The 21,348-nt window shown below is 47.0% G+C and overlaps 1 protein-coding gene across 4 annotated transcripts in view; it reads left to right on the top strand.

Moving 5' to 3' along the window:
* Positions 1–21,348, top strand: part of BTBD11 (BTB domain containing 11) — a 315,694-nt gene that overhangs the window by 237,465 nt on the left and 56,881 nt on the right. For 3 of the 4 annotated variants that reach the window (XM_043440281.1, XM_043440280.1, XM_043440279.1), the window contains exon 4: positions 2,268–2,420. In XM_043440281.1, the coding sequence (XP_043296216.1) occupies positions 2,268–2,420 (153 nt within the window). Of the gene's footprint in view, positions 1–2,020; positions 2,127–2,257; positions 2,421–21,348 lie in introns of those variants that run through there. The other variant, XM_043440282.1, reaches the window with a different exon arrangement.

A 21,348-nucleotide genomic window follows, 5' to 3' on the forward strand; every position in this document is an offset into this window, starting at 1 on the left:
TGGGGTGGTGGCCACCGCGGGAAGGGTCCGTGTCGGGAGGAGTCCCAGGAGAAATGTTTAGGGAGAGGTGGGGTTTGAATAGTGGTTGGAAGGTTAAGTAAGGTGTGGGTTTTCAAAGGATTGGAAACCTTAGAGAATGGGGCTGAGTGAGAAGGAATGAAACGACCTGCCATTGAAGGTCCATGACCAGATGGGCCCCCTTGGGGTAACAGGTACATGCTGGGAAGTTGGACAAGTACCACATGGGGTTACTGCACATGGGCTGTGAAGTCAAATGTCTTGGGTCTGATTCCCAGCTCTCACATTTGCCAACCTTGTGAGCCAGGGCATGTTACTTAACCTCAGTACACTTTATTCTCCTGATCTAGAAAATAGGCATAATCATAACTAGCTTGTAGGTTGTCCTAAGCATTTAGCTGAGATCATGAATGGGATGAACTGAGATGAATGTAACTGTTAAGTCTTAACATTGGATAAACAGAAAGCATTCTAGAAAAACTGGAACCTGCCACCAGAATGGGGAGACACCTGCATACAGTGAGGGGGCTGCTGACTTGGGTAAATAAACCCTTTACTTACCACTTTCTTCTCCCACCCATGGCAGCCACGCTGGATTGAACAGCAGCTCCAGGGCTAGGGTGAGGCAAGAAAGCTGCTGGAACATGTTGACATGATCTGGCCTTCCTAAATTTTACACCCACGTGCCCCACGTGCCTCAACCCAGTTGTAGCCATAATGAATGAATAGGAAACCTTTTTGATCTGCACCGTGCATTTCTCAAAGTGTGGCCCCTGGTCTACCTAAATCAATATCATAGGGGCTGCTTATGAAAATTATATTCATGAGCCCTGTGCAATCAGCATCATTGGAGATAAGGCCAGGAAATCTGCATTTACACGTACACACACAAAACCAGGTGACCCCCAGGCCCTATACCATACTTTAGAGCAGAAGCTCTTTGAGTGTGCCTCTCTAGGGCTTCCCAGATGGCAAGGTGGTAAAGAATCCGTCTACCAATGCAGGAGACATAGGAAATGGGAGTTCTGTCCCAGGTGAGGAAGATCCCCAGAAGTGAGCAATGGCAACCCACTCCAGTATTCTTGCCTGGGAAATTCCATGGACAGAGGAGCCTGGCGAGCTACAGCCCCTAGGGTCTCAGAGAGTCGGACAAGACTGAGCACGCAGGCACCTCTAGTAGCATCAGCCTCAGCATAGACCCAGAACTCATTAGAAATGCAAATTCTTGGCCACCTGCCCTGATCTTCTGAATTGGACACTCTGAGGGTGGAACCCAGCAATCTGCATTTTAAGAAACTCTCCAGAGACTTCTGAGGCGCGTTATGTTCACCTGGGGGAGGTTTGAAAAACTATGAATGTCCAGCCTCATCCTACACAAATTAAATTAGAATCCTGGGATAGGACTCGGGTATCAGGATTTTCCAAAAGCTCCCTGTCCTCAGTCCTAATACGAAGATGGAGTTTATAATAATCACTTTCAGGAACAGGAAGATGGCACAAATGTATTACACCTAGAAAGTTCAGCCAGAAGCAAGATCTCAGTTGCAGTTGGACCCCTACTGTGACCCCTTTAGCTACTGGGGAGCCGAGACTTCCCGCAGCTTGGGGGTGTGGCTAAGGCCCCAGAGCACCGCCCCCTCCTCCCCCCGCACGTCGCTTGCAGCTCTGGGCTGCCCCTCCAGGTTCTCCCAGAAGACTGCTTCTTCCCAGATGCTGAAGTCTGCCGGCAGTCTGGTGCCTGAGCAGAGCTGAGGCCTGGGAGAACTTGGGAAGGATGACAAGAAGCAGCTAGCGGTGGGAAGGGAGTGTTGGAGGGCACTTTAAGATTGGGCTCACCGTGGGGAGCCCCAAGTCCTGATAACCCTAGGAGTGGATTGGATTCTCTACTGAGCACCTGACCCTCTGCTTGGTGCTTTAAGTGACTCATCTCCTTAATGTTCCTTTGATCGCCGAGGGAGATTACACTCACAGAAGAGTCACGTCGTATCCTTTCAGCCACATTATCCCCCATTTACAGATGAGGAAACTGAGGCCCAAAGACTCCAGAGAGCCTGCCCCGAGGTCACCGGTGCGGTCCGGATGTCTCCAAAGGTTCTCTCACTTTGAATTGAGAGACAGGGTCTCCAGGGAAAAGGGGGAGGCGGGTGATCGGGAGGCGGTGGGGAAGTCGGCGGTGAGCAGGGGTGGGGCTGAGCGGGCAGCCCCTGCTACTGCCGCGCTAACGCGTCTCGGTCCCTCCCCCGCCGCAGGCCCTTCCTCGTGCTGCCGCCGCTGATGGAGTGGATCCGGGTGGCCGTGGCGCACGCCGGCCACCGCCGCAGCTTCTCCATGGACAGCGACGACGTCCGCCAGGCTGCCCGGCTGCTGCTGCCCGGCGTGGACTGCGAGCCGCGCCAGCTCAGGTAGGGCGGCGGGCGGGAGATCCCGGGGCGGCGGGGCTCTGTGAGGGCACCCTTCCTCGCACACCCAGCCCGCGTCCCCGGTGCAGGGAGCGCGGCCGCAACGCGCGGGGGCTCCGGGCTGGTTTGCGCCCTGGGCGGTGTGCGCGGGCAGCCTTGCTGTCAGGAAGATCGAGGCTCCTCGGGTTTAAAGGAGAGACGCAGGCTTGACAATAAGCAGGTCCCTCGAGTTGCAGGGACTGGGAGCAAGGCTATGTGGGAATGCTCCTGATTCTTCGATTACAGGATATCCGTGTGCCTTGATCTTGATTCTAGGCGTATTCTTTCTATTCCGTTCCCTCTCCCTCTCATCCTGCCCCTCTTCTCTCCGCCTCTTCCTTCCCCCTCCTCTCCCTCCCTCTCCCCCTCCCGCCCTCTTCTTCCCTCTCTCCCTCTCTCTACTAGAAGTAAATTATTGTCTCCCTGTAGTTTTCTAACTGAACCGTGCAGAGTAGAATTTCTGGTTGGGTCTGAGCGCTCCTGTGCTTTTTCACTTGTATGGAATGAACTGGCTCTCCCTCCATCTCTCACCCCTGCATCCAGGTCTCTCCTGCATCAAGGTGGGAATTATTCATGGGACCCCATGCGGGGTGGGGGGTGGGGGACTCACTTTTATCCAAAGTGAAAGAAAGGAAACCACTCACTCAGTTGAGTCAAAACCTGGCTGTAAATGCAGACAATACAGAAACTCAGACATAGGTGTGTGTGCATGAGTGTGTGTGCTTTCCCGACTCCCAGGTCTGTTGTCTGGGTGTCATGGACACCATTTTCAAATCCCCATTGCCCACCAGGTGAGTGTAGCCTGCCACGTGGCCAGGCTTCAGAGATTTCCACCCTTCCAGGATCTGATTGGAAGTCCGCAAGGGGCGGGTTTGCAGAAAAAAGCATAGCCCACTGAAGGCTCTTAGATGCCCCACCACCCAGGGACATGGAGGGCCCTGATGGAAGTCAGCAAGCATTTATTGAAAGCTTACCACAAAGTGAGCACTGTCATAACTGCTTTACACAGACTAATTAATATTGAATGAAATGGGTATTATTATGATGCCCACTTTACAGACAAGGAGACTGAGGCACAGATAGATTAAGTAACATGCATAAGGTCAGAAGATTTGCAAGTGGTGGAGCCAGAATGTGAATTCAGGCAGCCCATACCTCCAGACCCCATAGTTCTAACCCCTGATTTGTACTCTCCTCAGGAGGTTTCTGTCTAGACAGAATCTGTCAATGCCACCATCCCTTACACTTTGTCACCTAGAATAACAATAGGTCTCGGAGAGAGACACACGGGAGCAGCCATTTACTGAGCACCGTCTGTGTGGTGCATATTAATTGCAATAGGAGATTTGCATTCATTACTGTGATCCCTGAAGCAGCCTCCTGAGGCTAGTGTAAACTTCCCATTTTACAGACTGGGAAGTTGTTGGTGGGACAGCTTATAGGTGTAGATGTCAGGTATGCGGTCCTTGTGACTCTTGCTCCGAAGCCCATCCTGTGCCCCTGAGACTCTCCTGCCTCCTGTTTCGTGGGTGTGGCACCCTACCTGCAGGCTCACTCCAGCTGCGCCTGCTCACAGTCCCCAGCTCTGGGCTGGGATGACCTTGAGACTCCAGCTCTCCTCCTTGAAGCAAACCTGAGGCCGCTGGGTGGCGGGGAAAGTAGAATACTTCCTTAACTCTTGCTGACAAAGTACTTCTTGTCTGTCATGCTCTCAGGAAACCTCACAGCCTAAAGGGTAGGCACCTGGGCTCCTGAGTCCGGCTGCCTGAGTCCGCATTCCACCAACATGGCTAATTAGCTGCGCAACCTTGCGCAAGCTAGTTAACCTTCCTGGACCTTCATTTCCCCACCTATAACGTGGACATAATAATAGCACCCCCCCTTCAGATATTGGTGCAAGCACAAAGCAGGATCGCAAACATAAAGGACCACACTGACAATGCCTAAAAGGAAGTAAGTACTCATGATATGGTCATTTTTAGTGAGCATTATAAGTTTCTACTATCGCTGTAGTAATAACGGAGGTTCATATCTAGGTATTGCTTTATCTTAAGATTTTCTCATGTGAACCTCAAAACAAACACTCTTGTTAACTGAACTGGGAAAATAGTGCTTCTGTGTTTTGCAGAGAAAGATATCAAGGCCCAACAAGATTAGGTACCTCTTCTAACATCACACAGATGTTAAGTGACAGAGTTAGAAGTCGAACATCGAACCCAGACGCCCAGAGATAGAACCAATTTTTCTGGCCCCTGCCCTGGATCTGGAGTCAGCTCGCTTGGGGGATGCTGATCACCTTCTTCCAGATGCTTCTTTTCCTTTCCTAAGTCCATAGGCTGAACATGAACTCCAAGGACCACTGTCATCTGTAGGCCCCTCCCCCAGCACAGAGCTTTTACTGCACGGTCTAATGACCAGGTGTTCTGACAGTTGCACCAAGGATTTCAATTTCAGGGTTTGTCCAGTTTGACGCATCAGCCCTGCCATTCGGGATGTGAGTGTGATCACCTGCCAGGCCATGATGCACACAGTGAGCAGGGAAACAAAGGAAGCCAGTTCACCTGCATCTGTAAGCTATTTTCAGGCATTTACCTCTCAGTTCTTGACTCATTTGTGCACAGGATGATGATTTGTGTCTAGGAAATATGCTAATTGGTTGTTCCAGCTATATTTTCCTCATGTTTGGAAATCATTTTCAAAAAGAAAACTAAAATATAGTATTTAGTTAAAATTTTTCCTAAATAATAAATGTAAGATAAGTTCCATCAACTAGACTAAATTCAATCCATGATATGATCAGCCAGTTGTTGTTGTTGTTTTTGAGTATTTTTCAGTCTGGGCAACATATAGATATATCTATACATATATTTTCCAATCACATTTAGTGTGATGTGAAGTAGGAATTATTGTCTCCAGTTTTCAAGGGATGGGATCAAAGAAGTTTTGTTCATTTAGATAGCCAACAATAGGTACTAGACACCTGCCTTGCACTAAGTCTTCACTGTGTGCCATCCCAAATTCCACAAGGCAGACTTTATTGTCCCATTTTACAGATAGGAACACTGAGGCTAATTGCAGTTATGGGACTTGTCCAAAATCACACAGCTACTGTAAGGCAGATGAGGTGTAAGGTGAAGGACTTTGCAAGTTGGCTTGTCTCTCTGCTGTCCCAGATGTTCATCTTCGAAGCTGCTAGGCAGGCTCCTAGTTCTGAATCATTTGGAGCTTAATATACTACTATAAGTAATCAGTCTTAGAAACAGTGTTGGTAGTTTGGTATTCTAACTGACTCGGGAACTTGGGACGTGGTGTTGGCAGCTGAAGTGTCAGTGACTATTAGAACATATAATTACCTACCAGCCAGCCAAAGTTTCCTGGTGGGAGGCAGCCTGGACACCAGCCGGGACAGAGCAAGCAGAGTCAAAGATTCCCAGGTCTGACGCTAGTGCTGCATTAGTTTTCACAGTGACCTTGGTCAGTCCTGTGGGGGCTCTCCTTTTGTCTTTATTCTGCTACAGTAAAGCCTCACCATGGCAATCGAGTTTATACCAAAGAAACACCATTTAATGCGGCTGCAGGTTGTAAACCAACAAGGGTGACCCATTTATTCTTCCTTAATTAAAGTATCAGTTCATCTTTCTTTTCTTTTTCCTGTCCTTTGGGAAATGGAGAGGAGGGAAGTAAGAATAAAGGAAAGAACAAATAAATAATACCCCCTGGCAGCATTTGTACATTTTCTTATTAGGCTTTGCACATTTTCCTGTTAATAATTGGTCTTGAAACATTTCAGAAACACGAACAGTAAATGCTGCTGTTTTCCCCACATTTGTAAGAGGCACTTCTGCTCCAGAGTGAGGCTGTGTTAAAATAATGGTAGGAAAGGGTGTTCTTAAATCCTTTCTTAGCTGATAAATGACACTGACCAACAGCAGTTGGAGGTTGGAACCATGAGCTCCCTCCAGGAAATGGCTAATCTTTTTGCAAGTGTTTCTTACTTCCAAACCAGCCTGTGAGCTGTCCAGAAGGGGTAAGTTTGGGGACGGTAAGATGCTAAGAGTATCAGACTAGGACATTACAGATAGGAACGGTAAGGCTAGTCGTGGTTACGCAGCTTGTCCAAGGTCATGCATTGTGTTCTTTCCTTTGCTCTTCTGTTACATTTTTCAAGCTCCTGAGGCCAAGCCCCACACTAGATGTGCTCATCTGGATCTGCTGCTTTCTAACGGGTCACCTTGGGCAGGTCACTCTGCCCATCTCACAGGACCAGGTTCATCCCCTGTAAAGATGGGGGTGACGACTGTTTCGTGGGATGGGGAACTTCACTAAGAGGTCACATATGAATTTAACAAATTTTACCACTTGGTAAAATTGGTCCGCCCCTCCTAACACTTCTTAGGTCTCATTTTGAGGTTAATTTGTTGTTCATTGTTCAGTCGCCAAGCCGTGGCTGACTCTTTGCTACCCCATGAACTGCAGCACACCAGGCCTCCCTGTTCCTCACCATCTCTTGGAGTTTGCCCAAGGTTAATATGTTAATAGGTTTTATTATTTATCTAGTTTAGGTCAAACTAGCTTCTAAGACCAAGACTGTGCCTCTGAGGCATCTGAACTGAAATTCTGTTGCCTCTTACACAGCCTTATAATGACAGCTGGAAGTTCGGTTTCGTTTACCAAACACATATGGGCTGCTGATGGCCCGCCAGAACCTGGGTGGGATCCAGGGACATCAAGTCAGGGAAAACCCAGCTGCTGCCCATCACATAGGAAGCAGGCCTGGTGCTGCTGGAGCTGCTGGTCCTTGTTCCCATAAGCTTCTGTGGCCCTTTAAGAAGAGGATCACCTGGTTGAGGGGAATTCCAGCCCTTAGTGTCAGAAGGAAAGATGCTCTCCACCCACTCCTTCCCCAGCCTGAAGGAGCCAGGTCTTTTCAGAGCTCTGAGGAGACTTAAGTGCTGCTGGGGAGATGCCTACTATAAGCAATAGCAAACAGATCTGCGAGATAATCTCACAGAGTCTGAATACAAAGAAAGTGAAGTAGACTGTGGAGGAGAGAGGCCCTGAGGAGGGAGGGATGGAGCACCTCAGGAACTTGGAGAGGATAGGATGGCCTCAGGCTCCTGACCAGGGACTTCTGGAGAAAATGGGATGGGGGGAGGTTGTGGGAGGGGGTACATCTAGAGCCACATCTATGCCAGCCGTTTCCCTCGGTCAAGTTCACATGGGCCCCTGAATTCAGACCTGGGTCTCCCCATTCTCTCCCTCAGATCACCTGCAGAGGCCGAGCACCTGGGCCCTGCACGTGCCTCTGTGGGGCCCTGGAAGGCTCCCCAGCCTCTCAGAGTGGGGACTGCTCTCATCTATCCTCTCCTCTCCTCTCCTCTTGAGTGCCCTTGTCCTTGCCACTCCTCGGCCTCTTCAGCTGGGTTGGCTTAAAAGTGCAGGCACGGGATGCCAGTTCCTTCACCTCCAGCAGACATGAGGCCGCCCTCTGGGCCCAGAGATGACCCTGTGGGAGCTGCTGCCACCCCTGCCTGAAGTCACTGCATTAGCGCCTCCTGCAAGATGGGAAGCCGCCCTCTGCCTGCTCCCAGGAGGGGCGCTTTGGGGCCCGACTGTCCTCCCCTATCGGTGTCAGGGAGGAGCCACAGAGCAGGTCCAGGAGCAGAGCTGGCAAGGCGCCCTGCACTCAGCAGGCCCAAACCAGGCCCCACTGTGTGCCTGGCCTACTGTGAGTTAGACTGGGAGTGGGTGGGCAAAGAGGTCAAGGAATTGTGGGAAAATCTGGCAAATGCTCTACTATAAGGCAGTAAAGATCTAGGTCGAGAGCCTGAAATGCAAGAAGTACCGTTTGTTGTGAATCCTGAGAATAAACAGATTTACTAAGTAGAGAAGATAAAGCTATGAGAGGAAGGGAGAGGGTAGTAGAAAAAATAAGTCCACACAGAGGGAACCACATATACAAAGGCCAAGGTGGGAGTGGGTGTTGGAAGAAACATAAGGAATTGAAACTAAGAACACAGGTTCAACCAGCAGTGCTCTGAGCACCTCCTGTGGGCCAGACCCTGGACCAGACGTTGGACACCACAGAGAAATCTTGGCTAAACTCAGCCCAGGGAGGGTCTTTTATGCCACACCAAAGAATTTTGACACTATCTTGCGGGAGGTAGGAGCCGTACCAGATGGTTAAGGAGGGGAGTGACATCAGTGTTGTGTTTTAGAGAGAGGGGCTGAGGCAGGAAGGGGCCTGGAATGAGGACACTCTTACAGGGATCCAGGTGAGAGATGCTGGCAGCTGGACTGATGCAGAAGCAGTGGGCATGGAGAGATGGAGAAAGATGCTAGAGAAGATAAAACCTGGGGACACATGTAGGGGGTGAGGGGCTGAGCCTTGTTAGAAATGGCCCTGGTGTGCTGTGGAGAGGGGGGCCTGGGGTTAGTGTGGGTACCAAGTTCCAGTTTGGAAGATGAAAGAGTTCTGAAGGTGGTTGGTAGTGCATGACAATGTGAATTACTTAATGCCACAGAACTGTACACTTAAAATGTTAAAAATAGGGACTTCCATGACAGTCCAGTGGTTAAGACTCTGCATTTCTGGTGCAAGGGGTATAGGTTCGATCACTGGTTGGGGAACTAAGATCCCACATACTGTGTGGCATGAAAAAAATTTTTGTTTAATATTAAAATTGTCGGTTTTTCTGTTACATATACTTATTACAATTTTTGAAATTAGTCCTGATGTGTTATAAGGTGAAAAGGACCATAGAAAATAGTGTATGAGATATCATCACCCTTGTGTGAAATACATAACTGAGTATTTTCTATATCCATGTTTAGATTGTCTCTGGAAGAGTATACATGAAACCAATAACCAGCCAAGGAGGGGAGTTAGAAAACTGGGTATATCTATTTTCTATGGCTGCTGAAACAAAGCACCACAGACTTGGTGACTTAAAACAACAGACATTTACTGTCTCACAGTTCTGAAGGCTAGAGTCCAAAATCAAGGTGTCAGCAGGGCCATGCTCCCTCCGCAGTATCTGGAGGGGATCCTTCTGTTCCCTTCAGGCTTCTAGTAGCCCCGCGTTCCTTGGCTTGTGCCGGCATCACTCCAGTCTCGCCCTCCTTCTTCACATGGCTGTCTTCTCTCTGTTTCTGGTCTAAACCTCCACCTTCCTGTAAACACCAGTCAAACTGGGTCAGGGCCCACCCCCAGTGACTTCATGTGGGGCTTTGCCAGTGGCTCAGCGGTAAAGAATCCGCCTGCAATGCAAGAGATGAGGGTTTGATCCCTAGGTTGGGAAGATCCCCTGGAGAAGGAAATGGCAACCCACTCCAGTGTTCTTGCCTGGAGAATCCCATGGACAGAGGAGCCTGGTAAGCTATAGTCCATGGGGTCACAAGGACATGACTTAGTGACTAAACAACAACAATGACCTCATCTAACTTGACTATATCTGCAAAGACTCTATTTCTAAATAAAATTACCTTCACTTCATAGTTGTCGGGTAGGATGCTTAGGATTTCAGCATATCTCTGGGGGAGGCGGGGGGAGACCTAATTCAGCCCATCATATGGGGGAGCCAGAAATGGGAGGGAAATTTACTCCACTGTTGTGTGTGGTAGCCTGTGCATGTGATAACTCTTTCCCCTCCAAAAACTTTTATATTAGAGTTTGACTCAGGTTTCTGGGGAGTGTGTAGCTAAGGATGCTATTAAAAAATACAGGACACAGACAATGTCACAGAAGTAATGGGTTCAGTTTTGAAAATGCTGAGTGCCAGATGCTGCCCACTTGGTTGTCCATGGAAACGAGAGCCTCTGTGTCAAGCTCCTCCATCAGAGGAAGCTTGCCAGGGAATTAAGTGCTCATGTTGTCATCTAGTTAGAGAAGGAGCCGAGCAGAGTGGCTAGGAGTGCAGGCCTGCAGCCAGACTGCCTGGGTTCAAATCCTGGCTCGACTTCTTACTCTCTGTGTGACCTTAAGCAAGTTATGCACTTCTCTGGGCTTCAATTTCTGTATCTATAAAATAGGAACCATAATATTCCCACTCTTTGTCAGAAGAATTAAGTAAAACTGAACCATTTAACACCACGTAGGAAGTAAACTGGGCTTCCCTGGTAGCTCAGCAGTAAAGAATCTGCCTGCAATGCAGGAGCCGTGGGAGACACGGTTCCATTCCTGGGTCTGGAAGATTCCCTGGAGAAGGAAATGGCAACCCACTTGAGTATTCTTGCCGGGAAAATCCCATGGACAGAGGAGCCCGGTGGGTTACAGTCCATAGAATCGCAGCGAGTCAGACATGGCTGAGTGACTGGACACACACACACAGCAGGTAAATCATGTAGCATGCTCGTGTCACAGAAGATGCACATTAAATATTAGTGAATATCCTTGCTCCCCCACTGGGGACCAGGGAGGTCAGCTTCTCCCGATTGCCAAACACAACAGCCTCAACTTCCTCTAAGAGAGACGAGGAATAAATATCTTGAAGCGATGTGCTAGTGTGCCAACAAGGGGTGTGGTTTGTAGCCCAGGCTGAAGGCAGGTGTGTCTGGGCCCTTCTTCTCTAGTGGCTCAGTACCCCCTCCAGGTGCAGGAAGAAAATTGATTGGGGCTGACTGGCCTGGGGGCCATTGTCCCCACCTCACTGATTTCCGAGTTCCTCGGGATACTCAGGTTCTATATTTTCTCTGAAGTGTGGGATTTTTGAAGACCATCATTGGATGGTATCCTGGAACTTTGACCAAAGTGGTTGAATGTCCATTCCCAGCTGTATTTGCAACCTTAGATGAAGTCACTAGCAGGAAACGACAACAGAAAGGAAGACGGATAGAGAACAAATATGGCCCTTCATTGATGGGGTCTTGTCCCAAGTGGGCAGAGGTTAGGGAAGGGGGGCATAGAATACTCCAGAAGAAAGAGTCATAGCTCAGCCTTTATCTCAAAGAGTAGCTTCTTTCTCTCTTTAGGGCTAGGCCAGAAATCTGTTTCCTTGACTGCAGGGCCTGCCACAGAACATGGCACATAGTTGGAGCCCAGTAAATACTTGTTAAATGAGTGAATGATACAAAGGGCTGTTACCAAGTGTGTTGCTGATACTAGATGTGACAGACAGGACTTTTCCTATCTAATTCAGATGCAAAATGGCTTCAACATGGAGACGGCGGTAGACAGGTGAGATTCAGGTGGGGAACTCAGAAGAAAGGTCTTAACTGAGATGCTTTTGGGAGGCATGCTGGCAGACCGGTGGCCACTGAAGTCATGGGTGGGCCTGAAGCCCAGGAAAAGGGCCAATGAAGAGGCATCATCACGAGGCAAAAGACTAGGGCTCCCAGGTCTGAGAAAAGCCTGAAGAAAGTGAGGTAGCAGATGTAGGAAACTGAGATGGGGAGGGGTTGCCAGCATCCAAGGCTACCCACAGGCAGAGAAGATGCAGACCAAAAGGAGGCGACTTGACTGGCAGTGCGGGAGACACCAGTGCCCGCAGCAGCAGTTTCAACAGCCCGGTGTGGGCAGAAACCAGATTGCAACAGCAGACAGTTTGCCAACACTTGGAATTTCTTCTGAGCTTCCAAAGTGTTGAAAGTAAAACAAACACATTTGGTGCTTACAGAAAGGCAGAAAACTAAATCTTAAATGGTATTTGGGGCTCACGTCCAACTGGGCCTTCAGATTCAGTCCGGAAGTTTGAGAGTATGTAGTCTGCCACATGGGATTTGACTTCCTAGGAACGGGGGTTTTTTGGCGGGGAGGGGGGGTCCCCTCTTGAGTCTGTTAAATTTCTGTCCAAGATGCTTATTTTCTCATCTGCAAGCAAACCTCCCAAACTCTAGGTGAAAATGTTAGTTACACAGGAGTGTTAACTTCCCTTAGCAATAAGCCAGCCAACCAGTACTTACCACACAGCCATATCCTTATACAAAGTCCTTCATATAAGGTCATGACAGTGGTGCTCTGGGTAACGGTGCAGGAGCAGGTCCCATCCTTCAGAAAGTTTGTAGTCAACCCAGAGATTAGAGCCCATGTGCCATTTTTCCAAAGTGAACTTGTCTTTGATCAGCTCATGAAATCACCCTATGACAGATGAAGAACCACCAGACTGAGTGATCTCCAAAGTCTTTTCTAGCTCTGTGGGTTATTCAGTTTTGTGGTCTGATGTTCTGTGTGTAAGTGGTGTGGCACTTTTCCCCGTGGGGTAAACTGAGGTGCGCCGAGGGTGAAAGAATGAGCGGAGCTTCAGCCCACACTCCTGTATTGCACAGGATGACAGAGGGAACTCACGATCGTGAGTTGTAGGCCAGACACTGTCCCGGGTGCTTCTCACATTGTTCAGTCTCCCCCGTCTGCGTGCAAGACTTTATTTTCCTCTTCACACCTGAGGGAACTGGGGCTCCAGGAGGCTGGGAAATCTGGCTACCGTCACATGTAGAAAGAGCCTCATCTCGCATTAGAACCAGGCCTGTCTGACTCCAAAGCCCAAGTTCTCTCCACTAAAGCAGTAACTTCAAAAGCAGATATCATATATTAATGCATGTATGTGGAATCTAAAAAAATGGCACAGATGATCTTATTTGCAAAACAGAAATAGAGACACAGACATAGAGAACACATGTATGGACACCGAGGAAGAGAGGGTGGGTGGGATGAGCTGGGAGATTGAGGTTGACATATATACACTAGTGATATTAATGACAAAATAGATAACCAACAAGAACCTACTGTAGCGCTCAGGGAACTCTATTCAGTGCTCTGTGGTCACCTAAACGGGAAGGAAATCCAAAAAGGGGGGAGATATATATACACGTTTAGCTGATTCACTTTGCTGTATAGCAGAAATGAATACAACATTGCAAGGCAACTACACTCCCACAAAAATTAATTTTTAAGGTAACTTCAGTCAAAGAATCAGCATTGGGAAATGGGAAACAAACATTTGAATGAGGCACACTGGTTCATCTTGGAAGGATCCACCTCCAGCCTCAGTTCTCCTTAGAAATTTTTATGCCTGTCAGTCTCTTGTGTCAATCTACACTGTCAGCATCATCCAAGGCCAAAGATCCCTGTGAAGAATTAACATAAAAATAGTCCAAGAAATGTATGAAAAGAGGCTCAACCTTACTAGTAACCCTGGAAATGCAATCTGAAACCACACCCTACTATGTATTTCATTCCCATCAGACTGGCAGATTGGAGAAAAGCTATAGAAGAGCACAGACTCTTAAACAGCACCAGAGGGGACTCTGAATCCACTTTCAAGTAAACTTGAAAACACATAATGCTACTCCTAGGTCTATACCCTGGAGAAACTCTCCCCTATGTACAAAGATGTTCATAGATGCAGTGTTTGTAATAACAAAATACAGAAAAGAGAAAGGAACAAGCTTTCTACTGGAGAACAGATGAATAAATGCTGCTATGTTCATTCACAGGAATACCAACTAGCAAAGAAAATAAATGAACTAGAGCTACATGTTATTATATAAATCTCAGAGACAATATTGTGCAAAAAAAGCAAGTTGAGGCAGGATTTGGGTTTAATGCTAACATTTACATAAAGCTTACCAACATGCAAAATAGTCTATATATTAGTAGGAATTCATAAAATAGTAAAAGCATATATATATAAAGCAAGATAGCTATGATAAATGTCAAATTCAGGGGAGGTGGTAATCTCAGGAGGGTAGAAGAGATGATGGAATCAAGATAGGTGTACAGAGGTGTTTGCATTTACAATGCTTTATTTTTTCAGTTGAGTTGGGTAGTGGACATGTTGGGGTTATTGTACTGCTATATATTTTATGTATGCCTAAAATAACCCACTAACAGTAAAAGCTACTTAGCCAGTGTTTGCAATAGCACATTCAAAGGCTGGTCCTGGGATACTAATAAGTATTATTTTAAACTTTGAAGTAGTTCAATAAATTTGGAGGACACTGGATTAAATAAAATTTAACAAGCTTTTTAAAAAAATTCTGTCTTTAACGTCCCATGTTTCTTGTCAATCCCCAAAAGAAGGTTGTCCTATTAAATTATTTTACCATAGATCAGGAGTCAGCAAGCTAGAGCTGCCTGCCACCTATTTTTGTATAAGAAGTTGTATGGGGAAATAGGCATGCCCATTTATTTAGCATTGTTTATAACTGCTTTCACTACCAAGGCAGAGCTGAGTATTTGTGGCAGAGACCAAATGGCCCATGAAGCCTAAAATATTTACTCTTTGGCCCTTTACAGAAAAAAATGTGCAGATCTGGGGACTTACTTCCGTGGCAGTCTAGTGCTTAAGACTCCATGCTTCCATTGCAGAGGGCACAATTTTGATCCCTGGTCAGGGAACTAAGATCCTGTATGCCACATGGCAAGGCCAAAAATTGGGGAAAAAAATGTTTTCAATGTGCAGATCTGTTTATGGGATTGGTGTTACTAGGAATTAATTTGGGGATTGTAACAATAGAACTTTGCCCTTTACATCTCAGGAATTGGTTCATTTATTTGTGAAAATTTTTATAAAGAACACTATCCATTCTTTCTAGAATTCCTTAGAAGGTGGTGTTTCATCTTTGATCTTCAGCACCCAGTGCAATAGCCACTATATATTAGTACTTCACTGAATTGATTTAAAGATCCATTTGTGGAATGGATTAATTAGGATAGAGGTTCATTAGCTGTAACATACATAGGAAATGCTTGTGGCTTGGATAAGATAGGAGCTTAACATTTTCCTCTTCTAACAATCAAGGCTTGGGCAGTCTGGGGTGTTATTGCAGCTCCAGGTCAGAGACCCAGGCACCCTCCCTCTTGTTGCTCTGTGATCCCTTAGGTGATACCTTTCTCTGCACAGCCCAACATGGCTGACCCCACCCACCAGGGCTATGGCTGTCCAGTGGGAAAAGGAAATGTAGGATAGGGCCTGTTCCAGAGATTGCACACATCACTTCCCCTCACTCCCTATTGGTCAGCACTTAGCTGCAAGGGAACCTGGGAAATGTAGTCTTTATTTGGGCAGCCATGTGCCCCGCTAAAAATTCAGGTTCTACAATTCTTAAACAAGGTAAAGGATTCTGGAGGACAGCACTGAGTCTCTGCCCCCAAGAAAGATACATTAAGGGCTTGCCAAAATCAAGAGTGACTCCTTCCTGTAAGGAAAGGCCTTGTTTTCAACTCTTAAGCCATGAGTGGGAGGAAGGCTCAAGAGGGAGGGGGTATATAAAGAATCCGCCTGCAATGCAGAAAACCTGGGTCTGATCCCTGGGTCGAGAAGATCCCCTGGAAAAGGGAATGGCAACCTGCTCCAGTATTCTTGCCTGGAGAATTCCATGGACAGAGGAGCCTGGCGGACTACAGTCCATAGAGTGGCAAAGAGTCAGGATATGACTGAGCAGCTAACACTTTCACTTTTTTTTTCATGGGTGATTCACAGTTGCTGTACAGCAGAAGCCAACACAGTATTGTAAAGCAATTACCCTACAAATAATAGAATAAGCCATGATGCCAGAGCAAGAGACATGTAACTACAGTTCATTATTTTCTATTCAAAGTAACATGACAACATGTTCAGATATGAACACACCAGTTTGGTTTACCTACACCTGGTGTTTGAGATGTCTTTTTTCGCATATTTGAACAGACCTAGAATTTCTATTTTGGCAAAGTGGGTTTTGCCACTAACTGAGCATTTACTTCTAAGGAGGAGAAAGTTTTCAGGCCCCTTGCTACATCTCACAAGGCAGAAAAGATTGGCTGGGAGGAGGACATGGAATCACACTTTTGTTACATTATGCATGACAGGTTTAATGAGCTGGCTCTTTTCTGTACTTCGGTAGCAGCATTAAACAGCAAGTGGGCACATCTTTCGGACAAAGATTTCTCCGAACTTTGCAAGTATTACATGTTCCATTTGCTGCAATCATATAATTTTTTTCTCAGAAAGGTGCACAGAGATCTCAGTGTGACTTACTTTAGCACAAAACAGTCTCGATTTGTTCATCTTTTTGCTACCCAAAAGAAAAGGAAAAACTCCTCATTGAGGGGACTTGAAGGCTCTGAAAAGGAATTTGGCTTCCTTGGGAAAATGTGTTGAGGAGGGGACCTGGGGGCCTCTATCCAAGTGAGGCCTACAGTTCTCTGATTTGCCATTTCACGATTCATTTCTGAAGGAACCATTTTATTGTCACGCTTACAGAATCCTGTAATGAGAACTGCCTGATACATGAGATGATGCAAAAAAAATTGTATTTCCCTCCACCAGGGTTTCTCAGCCTCAGCGCTGTTAACATCTTGGGCTGAATCACTGTTGTGGCGTCATCCTGTGTGTTGTAGGATGTTTAGGGGCATCTTTCACTTCTACTTCCTAGACGCCAGTAGCACCTTCCTAGTTGTGACAGCCAAAAACATCTCCAGACGTTGCCAGATGTCCCCTGGGAGACAAAGTCACCCTGGTTTGAGGTACCTGCAACACCTAAAGGTATCCATAGGAAGACTTGCTAAATGACCTTGCTGCTACTGCTAAGTCGCTTCAGTCGTGTCCGACTCTGTGCAACCCCATAGACGGCAGCCCACCAGGCTCCTCCGTCCCTGGGATTCTCCAGGTAAGAACACTTCAGTGGGTTGCCATTTCCTTTTCCAATGCATGAAAGTGAAAAGTAAAAGTGAAGTCGCTCAGTCATATCCGACTATTCATGACCCCATGGACTGCAGCCTACAAGGCTCCTCCATCCATGAGATTTGCCAGGCAAGAGTACTGGAGTGGGTCGCCAGTGCCTTCTCTGTAAATGACCTTAGAAGACATGAATTCTGCTCCTAAATACATCTAGTGTGAAAGTGAAAGTGTTAGTCGTTTAGTCGTGTCTGACTCTCTGCAACCCCATGGACTGTAGCCCGCCGAGCTCCTCTGTCCCTGGGATTTCCCAGGCAAGAATACTGGAGTGGGCTGCCATTGCCTTCTCCAAGCAATCTCCCTTTGTTGTGGCTGGAACAGTGAGAAGGAAGAAATGATTGGGAGGTGGGGAACTTTCCAGAGGGGCAGCCGCAAGACAACCTTGAATTTGAAGCCTGTAATTAGGAATCTAGATTTCTTTGGCACCCAACCCAGGACTTGGCATCTAGTAGGTACCCAGGCAGCATTTGAATAGTCAGAAGAGCGTGGAAGGCCTTTGGTAGCACAGAGAGACAGGGGAGTATGGTGGTAAGAGCAGGGCTCCAGCAACAGCTTGCCTGGTTCAAATCTCAGTCCTGCTTACTACTTTCAGGCTCTGTGACCCGGGTCAGTTTTCTTAGCCTCTCTGTCTGCAGTTTCTTCTTCTGAGCAACAAAGATAAATTTTATAGGGTTAAAGTAAGGATTAGATAAGTTCATATGTGTGAATGAGTATATTTGTGGATGTGTGTGTGCACATATATATGTGTGTATGTGTATATAATGGGGTTTCCCTGGTGGCTCAATGATAAAGAATCTGCCTGCAATGCAGGAGACTTGGGTTAGATCCCTGGGTCAGGAAAATTCCCTGGAGGAGGAAATGGCAACCTGCTCCAGTATTCTTGCCTGAAAAATCCTGTGGATCCTGGCAGGATGCCATCCATGGGATCACAAAGAGTCAGACATGACTGAGCACATACACACATATGCATGTAACAAAATATGTATATTGAAAGCATATATATATATAATATATATGTTAAAATTAGAACAATTCCTTGTACACAATACGCACTATATGAGTTTGTTATTATTATATCACTATTATTATTTGAAAACCAATAAAATATTTTTAGTAAGCCTGGAATACTGCTTGAAATATAATAGGTGATCAGAATGAATTAACCAAGATTTTGTAAAATATTGGCTTCTTCATACCCATCTATGATACTAGAATTTATTCCATACCAACCTTCCCTAGTCCATAGTCCAAACTCAGACATCCCAAAACCAGGCAAGGAACACCAACAAGTGGACCCGACTGGAAGTAAGACAAGAACGAGGCATGTATATGCCCCACATCAAAGTTTTCCAGCTGTTTTCAAACCTTGTGCTGGTCAGCAACGTGGGTGTTAGGGATACACTGACCTGTAGTTTGCCCCTCTGCTCCTAGGCCTGGCGTCTCTCCCTCCTTCCTGAAGTGCCCTTCCAGGCAGAGACAGAAGGTGGCTTTCCTTGTGGCTCTTTGAGAACCACTGGGCTGCTTTTGAATAAAAGTGTAAACTGGCAAATTCTTGGGCTCGTTTCCTCCCACTGGGCCTCATCCAGTGCCCAGTAAGCTGGGAAACTAGACACACTTCTCTCCCAAGAGACCCTCTTGGCTGCAGTAATAAGTATTTGCAAGAAATAAAAGCAAAAACTGAGAATTAAATTGTCAGGATGGAGTCATGGAGAAAAAGCTGTTGCCCAGTAAGTAGTGGTGTATGTGCACCAGAACACAGGTGAAAAACTCAGAGACTGTCCATGCTTGGAGGCACCCAAGAGCTTGACTAGCTCAACACCCCCATTTTATACACAAGGAAACTGAAGCTGTCAGTGGGGGCAAGGAAAGACCTGCCTTGGGACTGGAGGACTGTGCGGTTGGAGGATTGTTCGGTTGGAGGATGGGGAAGGGGGACCGGGATTCCAGATGGCCTGATTAAATCCCTAGAAAGAGGACCTGCAATTATAACATAATAGTGTCATATTAAGTATGCATCCCATGTCTTGGGCAATTACGGTCACACACTGTGCTGAGCGGTTCAAAAGTATCATCTTTAATCCTCCTCGCAGATAGAGACAGCGAGTACTGTTGCCGTCACGCCTGCTTTGCAGACAGCGTAACAGAGGCTGAGGGAGCAAGGAGGAAGCCGGACAGGGATGTGGAGCCTGCTGCTGGGCCCTGGGCTCCGCCTCCTGCGTTGTTGCAGAGGTTTGGTGTCAGACGCTCAGACTTGGGCCTCAGTTTCCTTGCCAGTATTATGGGCATAATAATAGCAACAGTTCCTTCAAGGAGAGAATCCTTTGAAGTGGTGGGAACTGAGTACTTCACATAGCACCTGGTACATAATGAGCATGCAGGAAGGTTATCACTGATGAGGAGGTCATGGTTGTGGGAACTGCATAGGCCTTTTGGGGTACAGGTCCCAGGGTTATGGGGAGTCCCTTTGGAAACCCAGTGGTTGCCAGCACATCATTAAGAACTGGGCAGTGTAAGACTAGTCAGTAGGACCAACTCTGGATCCAGACTGCTTGAGTTCAAACCCTGACTCCTCCTTGTTAGCTGTGTGACGATGAACAAGTTAATTAACCTCTCTGTGCCTCATTTTCCGCATCTGTAAGACAGGTTCCTGATGACAATAATGCCTTTCTCATAGGGGTCATCAAGGCTTCCCAGGTGGCTCAGACGGTAAAGAGTCTGCCTGCAGTGCGGGAGACCCGGCTTCGATCCCTGGGTTGGGAAGATCCCCTGGAGAAGGAAATAAATAGCAAGCCTGGAAAATCCCATGGATGGAAGAACCTGGCAGGCTATAGTCCAAAGAGTCAGACATGACTAAGCGACTTCAATCATAGGGTTATCATGAGAGTTAAACAAGTGAATATTTTTGTAAAATTTATGATATGCCTGGTCCATGGTCGTTGCTTTCTAAGTCTTTGTTAGATGAGTAAAGCATGTAATGTTAGTGTCCCTATTTTACTCAGGAGAAACTCAAAGGAGATTAAGTCACTTGTGCAGCATTACCAGTGAGAGAGGGCAGAGCCACGTGGTAAACCCAGGCAGTCTGGCTTCTGAGCCCACAGCCTAGGGAACTTAGCAGCATTCCACTGGAGCTCAGGGAACCTGGAAGCTGCCGGTTACCTTCTACACCCGCGGGGTCCGGATTGGTCCTAGAGATGGAGGAGGAGGTGAAGGGGTCTGGGAGCCTGGCTGGGTAGGCCCACTGCATCCTGAGAGGCTCTACCTTTTCTTGCTATTGAACTGTTCCAGAAATTGTGCTTTCATCAAATGTGACTCCCATCCCTCCCGCCTCCCCAGCCGCTGTCATCACCTCCAGTTTGCTTGCAGAAACCCAAGGACAGGAATGGCAGCCCTTCTTGGGGCAGGTTTCCCCACTAGGCAAAGGGCTGCCTTTATTCTGGTAGAGTTTGTTAGACACAGTGTCTAATGAGAGGCCTTAAGAAGTGCTGTTCCTAAAATGCTCTTTAGTCTCCATGTCTGTGAATCTGCTTCTTTGAAATATAGTGTGTTTTCTACAGTTTGCACCTCACTTTGTGATTTGTAATAATGATTATGAGATCTCTCACATTTAATGAGAGCTGTGTGCTAAGCTCTGTTCTCTTCCATGCACTGTACATGGATTATCTCATTTACTCCCCACCCAAAATCCTACAAGGAAGGTATTATTACTAAAAGCTCATTTTACAGATGAGAAAACTGAACAACACAGAGGTTAAATAACTTGCCCCATGATCAAGTAGCTGCTAAATAGTAGAGCTGGGAAAAACCAGAGGTCATGCTTGGAACCTCTATGTTAGCGTTAAAACTAATAAATGAATAAAATGTGTCTGAGGCTTCACCAGCTTGAATCTGTCAGTTGGAGTGCATCAAGGGGAAAAAAAATAGATATCAGCAGAATGTATCAGCTCTCGCCTCAATGCCACCTCCTTCCCAGAGGAGAAAAGGCAGTGCAATTAACTGCAGTCCTCAGGCCTGCAGGCCTCCTGGAAAACATCTTTCTGAAGTCATGTTCCTGAAGTGGTGGGAAATACTGACCCAGTCTCTTGGGGCCAGGGCCCTTGAGAAATCAGAGAAATTGACCACCTTGGTAGCTGACCTTTTACTTAAACTGATCAGATTTTGTATGGCATCACTGAAAGTCACTCAAAGGGAAAACCACAGAGTTGATTACCTTCTGGAAAAGCCCCAGGCGACTGGCTTGG

The sequence above is a fragment of the Cervus canadensis genome, chromosome 21, assembly GCF_019320065.1.
Source record: "Cervus canadensis isolate Bull #8, Minnesota chromosome 21, ASM1932006v1, whole genome shotgun sequence".
In the NCBI taxonomy this organism is placed as follows: Eukaryota; Metazoa; Chordata; class Mammalia; order Artiodactyla; family Cervidae; genus Cervus; species Cervus canadensis.